We start from the raw sequence: 18,554 nt of genomic DNA, 5'->3' as shown, positions 1-18,554 counted from the left end.
TTTAATGACCTTGAACTTGACATACCTACCAGCTATTTTTGTAAACCTCTCTATTTTAACAAAAACAACAACAGGAGTATAATGGGGACATAAATATGAGTGTACCTGAATCGGAACTGCTCGATGTCGTAGAGCAGACAGCGGCCACTGTTCTCGCCGCAGGACTGCTTCCACAGGATGCATGTGGAGTCGATGAGGTTCCCGAACACGATGGGCGCGGGTATGTACCCGAACAGGCGGAATATCACGAACTGCATGCCCAGAGCGAACGAACGTTCTTCTTCGCTCACCGACCTGTTCACACAACAATTACTATAGTAACTATGTTGCTAATTCCTATATATTACATATACATAATAATTATATTCAATTCAGGTTAGTTACGTATTTTGAATTTAAAATCCGATTGGGACAGTCACAGGTTGGCACATGACTAAGGAGAAATGTATGCTTACATTGCCTTAAGCACACTTTGGCCGTTATGCTTTCAGACTGTGAATGATATTATAATAATTATAATATTGACACACTTTTTACACAAATTATCTTGCCCCAAGTTAAGCCTGTGTTATGGGGTACAAGACAATGATATATTTAATACAATATACTTACTTAAACATACATATAAACATAAATATAAAGATACATAAATACATTTAAACATCCATGACTCGCAAACAAACATCTATATTCATCATATAAATGCTTGCACCTACCGGGATTCGAACCCGGGACCTCTAGCTTAGTAGGTAGGATCGCTAACCACTCGGCTATACAGGTCGTCATTATGTCCTTATAATATGTGTAAAGAACGTTATTGGCAACGACCGTTAATTTATAGATGAGCATAAAATAAACAAAAATTATGGGAATATGTAGTTTAACGTTTATCCCGATGACAGTGACGATACTATAATATTAAGCTATGCGCTCAACTCCCGCGCGCCCGCAGTCGTCACCCGCTCAGCTTTGGCGCCGAACCCTGCGCGGCCACTTGAGATGCTATAACCACTTGTATTTACATTAGCCGAGGTATCATTGTGCGCTTTATGTTACGGGTTACAAGATAAACAATCTTGGTTATTGTAAGCAAAAAACGTGATTTGTGATAGATTAATGGTGTGATATCCACGCTCTTTCAGAGTTATACGAGAAATTGTGATTATTATGCTAAACGCGTCAAAATAAAAACATTGCAATTAAAATCTTTTTATTATTTTAACTTTAGTGGACATGTTATAATATGCACTTATTATTTCTTTCTAAAAAATATTTTTTTTTTCTAAAAAAATTCACAAAATAATGTTCCCGGTGTATGCTAAACAAAAATGGCCGCCGCCAGCTAAATTCAAATAAATACTAATATATTTTGTCTTCAAAAGCGTTGCGCTTTGTTTTATGGCTTTTAGAACCAAGATCAATTAATAATACATTGGTAAAAAATTGTCTCTGGTGTTTTTGTATACAGATAAGTAGATATTGGCAGGCTTTTTGACGACTGTCATGCGGTGTCCACGTGGACACGGTAGTATAGGAACATAAAAACGCTTGCCGTGTTCACTTGTATACAGTAGCACCAAAAACAACACAGGAAAACAGATCTTATATAAGTCCACAGCAGTCAGTAGTAACTATTTATGATATGTTGTGTAATTAGCCCAGTTAATGAGCTTGCACTGCTAGAAACTGAATATTTGCAGTTTGCACTGCGAATGTATCATACAATTGGTAATTCTCAATTCGTAAGGTATTGCAGGCTTTTAAATTAGATTTGTATATTTTTTGTTTTTCTCTGGTTTTGCCTGATTCCATTTTACTCACTTTTAAATTTATAAGATAAGCGAAATTAGCATGTAAAGTTTACTTTTAAATGATTTTGTATACCCTGTGCATGTAATGTAAATTGTAAATAGTTTTATCTACACCCATGCTTTAAATTCTTTAATAAAGATTCTAAAACAGTTTATTGCCAACATTACTTAATGTCCTAATAACCACTACATCATCCAAACGAGTGTTGTAATGAAATTCAGTACAACATTACAACACTCTTTTGGATGATGTAATGATTACTAGGACTGGCTTTTTTAGTGTTAGCACTAAACTAACTGTTTCAGAATCTTTTATAGAGGATTCATATGGGTGTAGATAAAGTCTTGTATGCAACTCTTGATAATTAGGTATTGAAACAATGTAACAAAGGTATTTAAACAAACAGATGTAAAATCGCTGGTAGAATTAATAAATAAATACTTAAACATAAGATGAAAGATGTTTGGGTGTATGTTGTACCTGAGCACGATCATGAGCAGCGGCATCTGCGTGATGGCGACGACGAAGGTCATGAAGAACAGCAGCACGAGGAAGGGGAAGATGGTGGTGCAGGGCGGGTTGCAGGCGCCGGCCGTGGCCACGGGCACCACCGTCACCTCGCTGTACTCGCGCGGCGCCGCGCCCGCGTGCAGCGCCGCGGCCGACGCGCCCGACACCACGCCCACGCCCAGGCCCAGGCCCTCGCGCACGTTCTCGTGCACGCCTGCGTTCGAATAAACCGACCAATACTATTTTACTATGGGGTCATGCTGCTGGCATTGATATAGTGTTTGCTCTGCAAAAGAGAGCTGCTCGTGCTATATATCAGCATGGTTATAGACAGTCTCTCAAAGAAAAATTTAAACAAATAAATATTATGACTGTTCATTTTCAGAAAATTTATGAAAATTTAATATACGATCACAAAAATCGTCACCTTTTTGCTCTTAATAGTGATTTTCATTATTATATAACACTAGAAATAAGGGATTGCTTGTAACTAATTCTAGTAGGCTTGATAAGATACATAATAGCTTTAAGGATAAATGTATACACTTCTATAATAAAGTCCCAGCCACTCTTCAGGCATTATCTATAAATAAATTTTAATGTTTTATAAAAAAAATAGCTCTGTCGTAAATCCTATTACTCCACTGCTGAATATCTAAATGATCGGACAGCCTGGGACTAGATTGTGATTATTTTATAGCGATAGAACTAATTGTACAATATTGTATATTTTTACTGAAAAGAGCGCAAAAAAAATGCTGGGAGAGTTTCTTGCGCCGCTTTTTCTCTCTCAGAGCGCCATTGGTTTCCGAAGCGGTAGTAGTATGTAGTAGTTATTAGAAATGACATCAAAAAGAATTCTAAAGGAATCAATTTTGAGAAAATAAATGAGTTTTATGCCTTTTAATAAACAGTCAGCACTTTTGGAATTCAATGATCAATGACTCTAGGACTAATTAGTATAAACGACTAAAGTATAAGACTGTGATGGATACAAGAGTACCAATCCTAAAATACGGAAGTCAAACATGGCTTTACGCAAATAAAATAAAAAACAAAATTACATCAACACAAAGAGCAATGGAACGAAATAAGCATCCTAAAGCTAAAGAAAATACAAAAAACTAAAAGCGAAATTATAAAAAAAAACAAGCTTTCAAATGCTCTTGAATATGCTTTAAAGAAAAAATGGCAGTAGGCTGGACATATCTACAGAGTATAAAACAAAAGATGGACACTGAAGATAACAAAATGAAATGGGCCGATAGGAAAAAGACAAATTGGAAGACCCAGGAGACGGTGGGTCGAGGACATAAAAGAGATAGCGGGAAAGGAATTGATGAAAACAGGACAAGATAGAGAACAATGGAAAAATATGGAGGAGGCTTTTACCCGAAAGGGGTCCGAATTAAACCAATAAGTAGTATTAACTGTACTAACTCAGTTTACTTTTGAATTAACTGTTTTAATTTAAGTTTAAAATCTTTTTTATACAAAAACAAAATGTAAAAAGTGATTCGGAATAAATAAAGCTTTATTATTATATTATTATTATAAAGTATGAGACTACATTTCAAAATTATGACAATTGTGGCTACGGTGCATCTAAATAAAAACAATGGAAGTTGTAGACTGCCGATAGAAGTAAAAACTTCGAATTTTTAGTATAAAAATATGAAATGTCATAATGTTTAAAAGCAATTAAATCATTGTTTTCAATATGTTTTAAAATTCCTTTTCAATAATATATAAATGGCTTATAATGACTGTTTAAAATTAAATATTAATTTACATAATCAATATGGATTTCAAAATAATAAATCCACTTCCCTTGTCATTCTTAACCTATTGAAGTCAGTAACTGAGAATCTTGATTGCAAAAAAACAGGCTACTGTTCTATATCTTGACATGTCCAAAGCTTTCGATTTCGTAAGTCACGATATTTTATTAGGAAACATGGAAAGGTATGACATTAGGGGCCCTGCTTTATCTTGGTTTAAATCATATTTAATTTAACGCAGGCAATATACGCAGTGCTAAACGTAAAGCATGAAGTAGTAACTCATCCGTAGGTAATCCTATTCCAACTGTAAAAGTGGAGTTCCTCAGGGAACTGTTTTGGGTCCTTTGTTGTTTATTATTTATATTAATGACCTTGAAAAAATAACTCAACACCGTTGTTTTATGTTTGCCGATGATATATCGACTCTCATGTCCTATAATACTAATTTAAATGAATATGAACCGAACATTACCTGTACTTTGAAAAATAACATCTTAGGTCTCAGGGCGACGAGCGCAATGGTAGTGCCGCTCAGAATTTTTTGATTTTCAAGAATCCTGAGAGGCACTGCCTTGTAATTGCCATTAGCTGAACGTCCTGTTTGTGTCGTCCCTTATTAAAATAAACAAGTACTCACAAGCGCAGTTAGTGAAGTTGGAACGTGATGAGAAGGCGGCACAGCCGGCGTGGCACGGCGAGAAGTACGTGAGCCCGTTGTTGCCGCACACCGGCTCCATGTCAGTCTCCGTGCACAGGCAGTTGAAGTTGCACGCCGCCGTCAGGTTCACCTTGAACGGCTCCAGGTTCCTGGAGAATACATTATTGTTACCTTTCATAATTTATACGTCTATATATAACTGTGACAGCTGTGACGAAAATTGAGGTTGACTGTTAAACTCTAATTTGAGCAATGCACGCACACTAACGCAATTTTTGTGACATCACATTTTTTTCAAAATATAATATTTTATATCGATATGTGACTTAGTTGTAAGATGCTACAGAAAAAATGCGATAAATATAAAATATACATAATAAAAATGGAATACATACGTATTATTTGTGTACGGTATGGTTGTGCCGGCCATTTTGATGTTGTCACATCCGAGGAAGAATAGCAGCGCATAGCACGAGAGACAAATGATGTTTGATATTAGGACGAATTGCACGGCGCCTTTTGGTCGTAACTCCAACCGCTTTAGCAGACAACCGCCCATGAATATTCCTATACATGCACCTGGGATAGCTATTGAACCTGTAATCAGGAAGGAATTAATGTGAATATATCCTCTAAAGTTTAGTGTTGATGCATTTTCATGAAAATGTGGGACGAGACGAGCAGGACGTTCAGCTGATAGTAATTGATACGCCCTACCCATTACAATGGATGCCGCTCAGGATTCTAGAAAAATGCCAAAAATTATTACGTTAAGTCTCATTTGCCCAGTAATTTCACTAGCTACAGCGCACTTCAGGCCGAAACACAGTGATGTTCATACATTACTGCTTCACTATAAACATAGCCACGCAATTCTGGTGTTTCAATTCATGTTATACTGGTTGTTGGTTATTATTACTTATAATAAGTAACTACATGCCAATCAATTATATCACGTAGAGTTTCTTGGGAAATAATTTTAATAACGTAAATAAAAATCGAAAGTGTACTAAATTTCATAGAAATAAATTTAGAGCGTGTACAATGTACCTACATGCAATAAATAATATCCGACAGAAAAAACACCCAAAGTATTTTGTTTAGTATTTTGCCAAAACTCTACAAGAAAATATTTTTAACCGACTTCAAAAAGCAGGAGGTTCTCAATCCGAACGGTATTTTTTTATGTATGCACACCGATTACTCTGAAGTTTATGATCCGATTTGCGTAATTCTTCTTTAGTTCGATGCGGAATAGATGCCATTTGGACCCACAATTGTAAATTTTTGTCTACTATATAATAATTGTTTTTTGTGTACGGCTTTCTTAGGAGTTTTGACACCGGTTGATTATATATTATTATTAAAAATACTTCATGGTGCTTACGAAGATTCTGGAATACTAGGTATATATATATAGTAACTGGGTCAAGGGTAACATACCTGTGAATACGCTGGCCTGACTCTTGCCAAGACTGAACTGAGTCTCGAGATACTTGGGCAGGAATACCACGAACCCGGACACGATCATGAGCTCCATGCACGCGCCCAAACACGTAACCACGTACACCGGGTTCTTGAGCAGACGCCACATGGACACAGGGATGTCTGGAAGTACCAAATTAATTTTTACTAAAATTACGCTACGGATTTCACACCTCTTTAATATCGCGTTAGAATAGAATAGAATAATATTTATTTAACATAATAGAGTGCAATAATACGGGACAGGACGTTCAGCTGATTGTAATTGATACGCCCTGCCCATTGCAATACAATTGCAATGCTATCGTAACTGTAAACACGTCTGCTTTTTAACTATGTTATTTAACGTATTTCTCAACCAGCACAAAGGACCTGATAATTGTGCATCGTTTTATATGACAATTAATCTCTCTTAGACTCAGATTATAATTGGTGGTAACAAAATAACAGGTTTATTCTTAATTCATATGAATGCATTATATACTTATTTTTAAAAAAAATGTCAGTCTTAATCTCTGAAAATAAATTTGGGTTCCACAGACTTCAAATTAAACCTTAAATAAATTAAAAAGACACTACACTACTACCTAAAGTCAAAGTCAAAGTTCTTGATTCGCCAGAAACATTCACAAGTAAAGTTGTTACAAATTAAAGATCAGGCACATGTTTCGTCTTGACAGACATGCAAATATTTTTGTGGTTTCGCTTCACAACATCATAAAACTAACACAATCAATAATTACTGCTACATTTAATTTGACGAACGTAAAGCCTACTAAAAGACCCTACAATTACACATTTATAATAATTAATGAAATGCTAAGAGATAATGTAGTAAAAATTATCACAACACTATATAATATAATTAGTAAATATAGTATTGGTGCCAATCACCACTTCGTTTTATAATATTCGTTTATTGAGTAAAAACTTTGGCTAACTTGTCTTGCTTATGATGAAGTGGAAAATCTTCTGATCAGACTGACATGACAAACACACGCATTGTATAGATGAACCTAATTAAAGGTCCAATTCAAACCCACATGCACACACTCACTCACTCACACACACAATTAATTGCAAAATATGGTTTTTAATCATTTCTGTTTATTTCTATATTGTTTACTTAATAAAATGTATCTGCTAAGGAAGTTACGAGATATTCCCAATACAAGTGTCCTAAGACAACTTACTGGGAAGTCTCAACCACTAAAAAATGTATATGTAATCTTTGAAATAAACGAAATTTAATTTTAATATTTTTAATAGTGTTAATATTTTAAATCATTTTAACACTGTCTTCCCTCATATTTCTTTACACACATAGCATGACAGTTTTTTTTGGTACAAAGTGGTTCGAAGTCTAGTAGGATCACGCGATGAAAACAAAGAACATTCGCCCAGCCGAGTGAATAAATTTGAATTTTTCTTAACAAATAAACTAGCCTCTAATACATAAACTTCGGTAACAGTAACATACACTTAAGACCTACTGCCCCAGTGTTATTAAATAAACCAGTTCAACATACCCATTTAAGGCCTTGATGCAAATTATCATTAGATAAACGGGAAATTTTAATTTAAATAATATGCTCTTTGGTAGGAGTTGGTTGGTCAATCAGGTATCTGGAATTTTACACAGTAGTAGTAGAAGAATATTACGATAGAAGATATATTTTATATCGCTCCTAGTAGATAGGGACACCTATATAGATACCTTTTATGTCTCTCCCGTATCCAGTATCCTTGATATTAGAGGCAGACTTAGGAGGTGCTTTTGCAGCACCCGAGCCACTTGCAGCGGCCGCTTTCTCAACGAGTCTTATTTTCTCCTTCTCCCGGACCAATACTTTCGGGAATGAGAAAAATGGAATGGCAACTAATATAAGCAGGAGTCCGCCGAGCAGAAACCCTCCCCACCACATTCCGACCCAACGATGGTCGCCAGGATCTGAAAATAAATAAGGCATACTAAAATCCGATTTTCAACTTTTTTTTTTTCAATTAGTCGCTCCAACTCTTTAATATATTGACGAGGGTAATTAGATTAAAATCAATGTTTGCTTCATGCTTTAGTAAAAAAGATGTAATATTGTCATCTTATATAAGACGTGTTGAATTATAAATAAACAGTTAAAAAATTGGCCAATTTCCATGCAACCACTATTTTAAACTCTACTTTTCCGAAGTAACTTCTGTGACTGACGTATGTACATAATTTGATCCAATTACACAAATAAAATTTGAAAACAAAATTTATGAACGATGAGGGACTCGAACCCACGACCGCTCTTCCACTGAGCCAACCGTTCCAGTGACGAAACGTTCATAAATCTTGATATGTCTTGATCAACTCTCAGGTTGTGGCTTCATCTACGAGATCTACTTTACAGTTGATAACGTGCTCAACCCAGATAATTGCATATTAGGAAATTTACTTGAGATGTCGTTCTTTCAAATCAAAACAATTTATTATTTTTTTAAAGTGATAACCCTCACTTCTGGGATCCAATATAAATAACTTATTTATATTTTACTTGATTTGAATAACCTAAAAAGAGTCTGCGAATTTCATCATTTCATTATCTATTTGTATCAGAATCCTTACTGTCTTATTAATAAACGTACTGAAAAGTTACTCAAAATTTAAAATTACTTCTTCCTGTCATGTAGGTAATTCTGTAGTGACAAAGGTGATATAAAGACTAACGGCCCTACAAATAAAATTGGCATAAAGTTATAACTAATCATAAACCAAGAAAATGCAAAATGTTTACAAATAGACATTTTGCTTACGATTGGTTCATTCGGACGTATAACGTTTCCCGCGTTTATTTGCAAGGCAGCTTTTCATTTAGAAAACTTCAGAATTATCATTGTATTGACAGTGTTGTCAACGATATTGCATATTCTTTGATTATGCTTAGTTCAGGGGGGTGCAACTTCCCAACATTGGCACATGAAAAAAATTTGCATTGAAAGTGCTGCCACCTATTCTATTAGGTACGCTGCAACTTCACCACGATGGCGATAATTTAACATACATGATAGATGGAGCTAGTGATAGTAAAAAACTCACTTAACCTACTTATTAAAACAAGACTTGACTATCGTGTTGTAATCATTGAATGCCTCCCCTTATTTAAAGGTGACTGCTCAAATTAATAAACGAATAATAATTTCTACCCACACAAAACAAACACCAATATCCATTCAATATGGTCTACAACAATAGTAAAACTATAAACATAATTCGAGGCATCTAGCGGTACGCTAAGAGATTAAAAAGAACGCAGCGCCATCTTTTGGCCTGGGTGCTGATTTTACAAAATAAAAACATTAGTTGCACATCTATCTCTAGCATATATATATCTATGGCTTAATTATAACCTTATACCAAGTTTATTTGTAAGGCCAAAACAGTTTTAAAATTTGGAATAACTTTACATCACGTATATTCATACCACAGATAATGTCGAAATATGTCTGTCCAAATAAAGTAGTTAACAAACTCACCTATAGTAATTCCACCAGATAATGAGTCCATATGGAATGATAGAAGATATGCTCCAAGCAAAAAGCCGAGCACAGGACCGAAAGCAGCCATACTGTACATGCAACCTGAAATAGAAGAAAAAGAAAGGGGTTTAAGTATGAGTCGAAGTAAAGCTGTCTCTTAGGTTTAAATAACTTTATTCTCATTAAGACTTACTGTCACTTACATGAGAAATTAATATTTTACAAATTAAAGTAGGTACTTAACAACAATGATTATGGTGGGTACAGAATGCAATTCAATGTTAGGCAAACACATAAGACATAAAACAACCTACATATGTTATTGAAACATTTCATAATTATTGAGTACGTGCCTTTGAAGGGTCGCTTTAAAAGAAGTCAATGTTTTGGCATTTCTTATTTCTGAGGGCAGGTTGTTATAAATCTGAACTCCCTCAAAGGTTATTGTCTGTTTTCCATAATTACTTCTCACCATTGGCAGCTCAATATGACTAGCTCTTCGTGTAACAGTGCTGGTTAAATTCCTTTTTTTAAAGATGGATGTGTTAGTGTGATTTTTTTTTATTTAAAACCTTGTAAATGAGTAAGCATGTAGTGTGTGTGTATAATTGTCTGATTGTCATCATTTTTGTCTCTTAATATTCGATTACGTTTACTTATATATTTCAATAAATCCACCAACACCGATAAGATATAAATTAAAATGTCTTAGGAGTAGAAACGTAGCTGAGTGTTATTTTTAACAGGCCGAGACATCATGTAAATTAAAAAATAAATATTTTATTAAAAACTAATGTAGGTAAGGTCAGTTGGGGTAAGTGCGGCATAATATTTTATGAATGCACTTTACACTCGAAAAGCGTTGATACTGTATCAATTTTTAAATAATTTCTTTCAGTACCACATTGCTTGATGAATTATCTCCGTATGGAACTTACTATTTCAGCAATGTGATATAGAATTTTAGGTATTTCAACGGGTTTTTAACAGCTTGACAGCCGCACTTTCCCAGTGATATGGGGAAAGAGCGGCAGTAGTCAAAAATTGCCAGTAAATGACTATAAACTGTACTTTCAACGTGAATCTCAGTTAGAGAATCGTTAAAATCGAAGTCTATTTTCGACTTTGGAATCCTAGAAATAAGGTTCAACTCATAAGAAAATAAAGTTCTAAAATGGGGAAAGTGCAGCATATTTCCTAAGGAACAAGTTTTCCAGTGGTTCTAAATATTTGTACCTGACTGCCCAGGAAGGAAGGTAACTATTGTAGGCACTATTAATTAATATGTGCGAGAGCGTAAAAGGCTTCACCGACTTTGATGTGTGAGGTGTCGGAGTGACGTGCCAGGAGTGCCATATATTTTTTAATTGTATGTAAAAAGCGTAAATACTATATTTTGTTTTATTAGATATGAGTGCAAATAATATAAAAAAATACTCGACACTTTAGAAGGTTCCGTTAAAATATGATGCTAAATTAAAATTATAATATATTACATTTTATTTATATTTACATATTTAATGTTTTAACGTGCTAAAATCTACCCGTCTCAGAAATAGACACCAGCCTAAACATAGACTTATTAAAATAGAGTTTTAGACGAATTTTAAATTTACCCATGAATTCTTGATCCTCATCATAATTTTAAAAAATATAGAAAATCAAGAAACACAACATTATTATTTTATGGCATGTTCTAAAGCTATCAACGTGTCATCTTTGTTCTAATTTGATTCGATAGATGCTTCTAACAAAACCACTAACGTCCGTTCCCAATATACTATCTACAGATAGAGATAAATTACTACCTTCTACTGTCAGTAATTACTACAGTCAATAATCTGAAGCTGTCACAATATACCCGATAAGTCATTCTTATCGCATTATATTCAGACGCGTGAATTGCAATTTCCATACAAACTTCTATCGCTGGTAAGCTATACGTCGTCCCATTGACAGACAGCGTGTACGGGTAAGGTGAGTTACCGTCGATAAGTTTATTGGGACAGAAAAGACAAGGATAGTTACGATTTTTATCTCAAGTAAGAGATGACTGAATATTGGGAACGGCCATAACCCAATTGAGCAATGTTGATCTTACGTAATAACATTATGTAAGTGTTACGCTATGCGTACAACCAATGATCTAACATATGTTTCTGACTTAACTAACTTATGAGATGAAAATATGAGAAAGAAAAAAAATCACAATTTTGTGAAGTGGGAGGAACGAGGAACAATTATTCTTAGGTTCTATTTCTGCCGTGAAGCAGTAATGTTATTGTGTTTCGGTCTGAAGAGCGCCGTAGCTAGTGAAATTACTGGGCAAATGAGACTTAACATCTTATGTCTTCAAGTGACGAGCGCAATTGTAGTGCCGCTCAGAATTTTTTGGTTTTTCAAGAATCCTGAGTGGCACCGCATTGTCTCGTCCCTTACTGTCATAAAAAAAGGTTCATCTGATGGTGAGTGATAGCCCCTCCCGGGGTCCCGTAGATATTGTTAGTTGTTACCATTTCTAATTAAGGCCGCTATCCCAAGAAATCATCAAAATAGCGCATAATTGAAAACTTAACGGTTTATATAAAGCTTAGATGGTACAAAAAATTATTTTATGTCTACAGAGTATGAGAAGAAAATTCATTTTTCCTTACATTTCTATCTTTTATAGACCTTGCGAAAGTAAAAACACCAAAGTACTCCACTTTTACAGTTGGAGCCATGTTCATCATTCAATCTAGGTAAAAATTGTATGAACATGACATAGTTTTGTTATTTTTGTAAACAAAATTGTATTGTTTGTAATAAATTAAAAATGATTCTAATTCTGAATTTAAACTATAGCGATCCTCAAGTCCGTTGGGTCAGTTGGCTCAAAATTGTCAAAAAAATAAAAATAAATATTAAGGGGTGGGTCACCCTTATCATTTAGGGATATGAAAAATAGATGTTGGCCGATTCTCAGACCTACCCGACATGCACACAAAATTTTATACAAATCGGTTCAGCCGTTTCGGAGGAGTTTGGTAACAAACGCCGGGACACGAGAGTTTTATATATTAGATTATATTATACGTCTAAAAATTTTCTTGCCACGTTTTTTCTCCGCGATTAACTTTACAGATTTAAATCCATTATTTCTAACTGTGTGCAGTTTGGTGCAACTTTAGAGATAGGATACTTTTTTATTAACATAAATATTTTTTTATTTCAAATTTTAATTCTGTATGAATATTTCTATGAGATAAATTTTGACGCACAGTTGTCAGTTTGACTGTTCTGCTGTGACTTCATTCCATTCCAAGAATAGGTTATAAACTTATAATTTCAATTGTTGAACTTCTATAAACTTTATAATCAATTAAGATGAACATAATAAATTTAATTTTGATATTTGATTAGATGAAGCGAAGCAAAGTGCAAACGGTTTATACTATATCAAGCTAGTATATTATCACAGATAGTAGATAATATTAAAGTAACAGCTAGTATTTTGTAACAAGTATTTGTCACTGTTTCTTTTGAGACACAGTTACCGTCATACCTGGTATTGCATTTTGCCTACTATATAAATTATAATTATTTTCTTGTAATAGGAGAGAGTTCTACAGAGTTCAGTTTGAACTTGTAGATCACCCTTTGAAAAATACGAAATGATGATGATGATTATTGATAATTATCAATTTTAAATTTAGTGAAAGGTTTAAAAAATTTCACTCTATCTATAGTTAATAAATTTATATAGCGTGTTCTACCTTTCATACCAGCTTAAATTAGCGCCATCTTCTGCTGAGTAGAAGCAACATTGTTTGTTGTTTATTTTAAATCGCAAATTTTTCTGTTACACCTGCCATGAAATCAACGTCTAATAAATATATTACGATTTTTTAAGGTACTAATTTTTTTTTATTAGCCTAAGCCTGGCTGGGCAAAGGCCTCCCCTCGTTTACCCGTCCCGGAAGCAAGGCGCAAAATGACAGTGTACTTGTAGTCTTGTGTTACGGTTAGAAGTATGTAGGCGTTTGTAATTAGAGGTACAGGATTCATCTTGTAGGCTCACAATGACGGGCGAAGTGCGACGTGAACGATGCATAATATGACGCTACGGTTTTTTGGGTCAAATTAGATCACATTATAACTGATAAAGACATATGATTTTAAAAACGCTACAACTGCCATTTCGCATGGAATTAAGTTCTTTCCATAACTATTTGTTACGTTTTTCAAGGCCTTACTTCTAGGATTAATTACACAAATAAAACTGAAAACAAAAGTTAATTTCTCGCACGGAACGGGCGGGTTCGAGTCCCGCATCGTTCAAAAGATTTTGTGCGTTCCATCATTTGTTTTTCAACGCATATGCCGCTCTGTATAACTAAACTACCCAACAGATTTTGACTGCAGTTTATACGTACACTAGCTGACCCAGCAAACGTTGTATTGCTATATAAAGTAAAAAAAAAATTTTGGGGTGTAAAAACTAGATACAACCGATTCTCCGACCTACCAAATTTATCGTACTACAATTATTGTAAGTATTGATCCATTGCCATCTTGCAACCCTATAGCGGATTTGTGGATGGAACAGAATAATATAAAAATCGCGATACAAAAATAGGGGTTGATTGTAGAGTGTTGAAAATTTAGGGTTGTATGTATTTTTTAATGATGTATCATAAAAAAACATAAAATTACCTTTACCCTTAACATTTAGGGGGATGAAATATATGTAGTAGCCGATTCTCAGACCTACTGAATATGCATATAAAATATTTGGTAAAGAGTAAAGCCGTTTCGGAGGAGTAAGGTAACTAACATTGTGACACGAGAATTTTATATATAAGACTAGCTGACCCGACTGACGTTGTTCTGTAGAAAAAAAAAAACTGTTTTATAGGAATTATAATTATAATATAATATTTTGTTAACACCATTTTCACACTGCAGTGCCATCTATAAATTAGGACCAAGAGTGTCACTAAGGGAAAAATTTAAGGAAATAAAAGTTTTGACTTTGACATCGCAATACATATATGAAAACCTTGTTTATGTAAAAAAAAATATAAATTCGTTTAAAAAAATTAGTGACACTCATAATGTCAATACTAGAAATAGGGATAGGCTTGCTGTTCATGTAAGTCGACTCCAAAAAGTCACAACTTCATTCAGAGGTCAGTGTATACGTTTTTATAATAAGGTCCCTATTGACATTCAGAACTTACCTTTAAATGAATATAAATCAGTGCTAAAGAAAAGTAGACCTTGTTGTTATAATGAAATTATTTCACAGCAGAACTGTCAAACCGTGCGTCACTAAATTCTCTCACAAAAAATATGTCTATACAATACAATTAATATTGAAAATAAAATAATTAACCGTCCCAAATCGAAATAAAAACTATCCTATCTCTCAAGTTGGATTAAACTGCACTCCATGAAGTAATCCCCATTAAAATCCGTTAATTAGTTTAAGAGTCCATCGCGGAGAAACAACGTGTCACGTAATTTATAATATCCGGACGACCGAGCCTTGCTCGGATTTTTAAGAATGTACAAAACTTGAACAAAAAAAAACTAATAGGACATCCGGATTCGAACCGGGGTCTTCTGCTTGCCGGATCACCCAAAGTCCCATCTGAGCTATAATAGTCTTGTATATAGTGGCGAAATTTACCTTTGTATTCTAATATTATTGTAGCTGTTTCTCATTCAAGCATTTTTTTTAAATTGAAACCTAGCTAGATCGATTTATCACCCCCGAAATCCCCTGCATACTAAATTTTATGAAAATCGTTGGAGCCGTTTCCGAGATTCAGATTATATATATATATATACAAGAATTGCTCGTTTAAAGATATAAGATATATAACGATTACAATCACGGAGATTATAAGTTGATTTCATTAATAAGCTGTATGTCGTGCTAGATATATATCTATCTATATGCTCATATGAGCATTAAGCAAATCAAACACATTATTCAATTTACTCTAAATAAGGTAATAACGGCTCATTGAATGTGTCGTAGTACCGTCTGTATCGTTGTGGTTCCTAAGTGGGTCACACTCGTCAGCTAGCGGCGAGCGAGCGGCTCTTGTGGTAAATATTTAGTTAGGACACAGAGATAGCGAATATTTTATCACATAATTTCATTACAGCGTATCATATTATTAGGATTTTAAATTTTATTAAGTGTAAGTTGTAACATGGTAGTGTCGTAGTTATAGTAGTAGTTAAACAGTGGGAGGCTCCTTTGCACAGGATGCCGGCTAGATAATGAGTACCACAACGTCAGCTATTTCTGCCGTGAAGCAGTAATGTGTAAGCATTATTGTGTTTCGGTCTGAAGGGCGCCGTAGCTAGTGAAATTACTGGGCACATGAGAAATCTTAACATCTTATGTCTCAATGTGACGAAGGCAGTTGTAGCGCCGCGTTTTGGGAGTTTTCAGGAATCCTGAGTGGCATTTCATTGTAACCATCACCTGAACGTCCTGCTAGTCTCGTCCCTTATTTCATAAAAAAAAAAAGTTATATTATACGAAGAGGTGCAGAAACATTTATTTATATACCATCCAATTATCATGATAGGTATCTGATTTCTTAATTTACGTACTTTTAAATTGACAGTCAAATGTAAACTCTAAAGTAAAACACGTCAAAGAATATAAGATTGTCTTAAATAACTTTTAAAACTGCAGATGATAAAAGCTTCAAAATCCTCAAAACACTTAAGTATTATAAGTATATGGAAATGATTTCAACAATCTATTATTATCAAGGCCGAAATAAAGAGGCATTATACGACATTTATTGATAGCTAGGTTAATAAATAAATCGTGATATGTCATGAATCACCGTTTGCAATTGATGCAAGGCCCGTGAAGTGCGAAATGCACGTTACAGCCTCATTTTCTAAACATCCCCGCTGCTCATACAAACTTATGGGGTTAAAACTGCATGTGATAATTGTAATTATATTCAGAACTCAAGTTGTCATATTGATTAATAAGGAAATATATTTTGTTACAAATGAAAATAATAAAATATAAAATCCAACCGTAAAATATATACTTACACTTCGACCTTTCCAAAGTTGACATTAAAAGCAATCGAATCATTTGTGAGTGGTCGTGTCTAAGGCGCTCTACAGACTACAACGTCGGTTGAAGAAATAATTAATTATACAAATGATTTGAGTTTTCTTTAGTGTTAATTCCGCCAATAGGTATTTGTCTTTAAACAATTCGACACGTGTTTCGCCTCTACAAAATCTGGCACGAGACTTTGGCGAGACAACAAGCCCTGAGGATGCCTGACACTAAAGAAAACTCAAATCATTTGTATAATTATGGATTTCCGCAACGCCTACTTCAAGAAATAATTAATGTTAAATCTATCAAAGATTTAAGAAAAACAAATACGAGTACACAATAAACTGTTCCTCCTTATTCATAATGGTCCGCTAACTTTACAGCCGCTTAGGAGTGTTTTTTCTCATTCTTAATTAATCATCATTCTTAATTCTAAATTCTGAATTAGCAATGCTTTAAGTTAGCAGACTATTATGAATAAGGGGGTTCAAATCACGGTGAAGAGACAGTGTGGCTATAGATATCAAAGAAGCAGCACTTACTCGTAGGTACTGTATTTTATTACGTCACCACCGCCGACGGTGTCCACTACGTCGCATCTATTTATTATATGGTAATAATCGTCGATTTAGGGTCATTCTTTTTTAAAATAAACCACATTTCATTTATGACAGTTGCTAGTTTGCTTTTGTTAGATGGCAACTTAAAACTGATTATGTAATTGGGTTGCAAGAACTGAAAATAAGTTATCTATTAGCTATATATATGAATATATATAATCTGAATCTCGCAAACGGCTCGAACTCGATTTTAATGAAATTTAGGTTTCAATTTTAAAAATGTTGTTTTATACGTGTTTTAGTGCGAAACAGTTACAATAACATTAGAATACAAAGGTAAATTTCGCCCCTATATATACAAGACTATAATAGCCCAATGTCCCATCATTGGGTGATCCGGAAAGCAGAAGACCCCGGTTCGAATCCACATGTCCTATTAGTTTTTTTTTGTTCAAGTTTTGTACTTTCTTAAAAATCCGAGCAAGGCTCGGTCGTCCAGGTACTGTCCCTAAAATAAGCATTTGTCATTTAATCACATGCCTACTTCATTTTCTATGTTACATTATGGCGGAAGCTGACAAATATATATATCGAATATATATTAATATTCATGAAATCAAAACAGACTAGTTCAGAAAGGTTAAAAATTACGTATTTATTCATATTTCTATTTTTATTATAGAATGCATTTTCATGGAATGTACACATACATAGTAAATGCAAAAAATTATAATTTTACTAGCTTTTTTTTTATGGAATAGGAGGACAAACGAGCGTACGGGTCACCTGGTGTTAAGTGATCACCGCCGCCCACATTCTCCTGCAACACCAGAGGAATCACAAGAGCGTTGCCGGCCTTTAAGGAAGGTGTACATGCTTTTTTTGAAGGTACCCATGTCGTATCGTCCCGGAAACACCGCACAAGGAAGCTCATTCCACAGCTTTGTAGTACGTGGAAGAAAGCTCCTTGTAAACCGCACTGTGGAGGACCGCCACACATACAGATGGTGGGGATGATATTCTAACTTGTGGCGTGTCGTGCGAAGGCTGGAATTCGGCGGCAGGAATCAGGTTAAACAGCTCTTCGGAACACTTTTAATGTATTTGTCAATAATTTTTCATAACATTCACTA

The 18,554-nt window shown here is 34.5% G+C and overlaps 1 protein-coding gene across 2 annotated transcripts in view; it reads right to left on the bottom strand.

Moving 5' to 3' along the window:
- Nucleotides 1-18,554, bottom strand: part of LOC126976746 (solute carrier organic anion transporter family member 3A1) — a 105,880-nt gene that overhangs the window by 6,773 nt on the left and 80,553 nt on the right. For both annotated transcript variants that reach the window (XM_050825304.1, XM_050825305.1), the window contains 7 exons: nucleotides 9,766-9,870; nucleotides 7,967-8,200; nucleotides 6,208-6,372; nucleotides 5,160-5,361; nucleotides 4,744-4,913; nucleotides 2,293-2,536; nucleotides 106-294 (listed from right to left, as the gene is read on the bottom strand). In XM_050825304.1, the coding sequence (XP_050681261.1) occupies nucleotides 106-294; nucleotides 2,293-2,536; nucleotides 4,744-4,913; nucleotides 5,160-5,361; nucleotides 6,208-6,372; nucleotides 7,967-8,200; nucleotides 9,766-9,870 (1,309 nt within the window). The remainder of the gene's footprint in view (nucleotides 1-105; nucleotides 295-2,292; nucleotides 2,537-4,743; nucleotides 4,914-5,159; nucleotides 5,362-6,207; nucleotides 6,373-7,966; nucleotides 8,201-9,765; nucleotides 9,871-18,554) is intronic.

This window comes from Leptidea sinapis, chromosome 42, assembly GCF_905404315.1.
Source record: "Leptidea sinapis chromosome 42, ilLepSina1.1, whole genome shotgun sequence".
Taxonomy (NCBI): Eukaryota; Metazoa; Arthropoda; class Insecta; order Lepidoptera; family Pieridae; genus Leptidea; species Leptidea sinapis.
The sequence above is the reverse complement of the archived record's forward strand: the minus strand, read 5'-3'. Positions and strand labels throughout refer to the sequence as shown.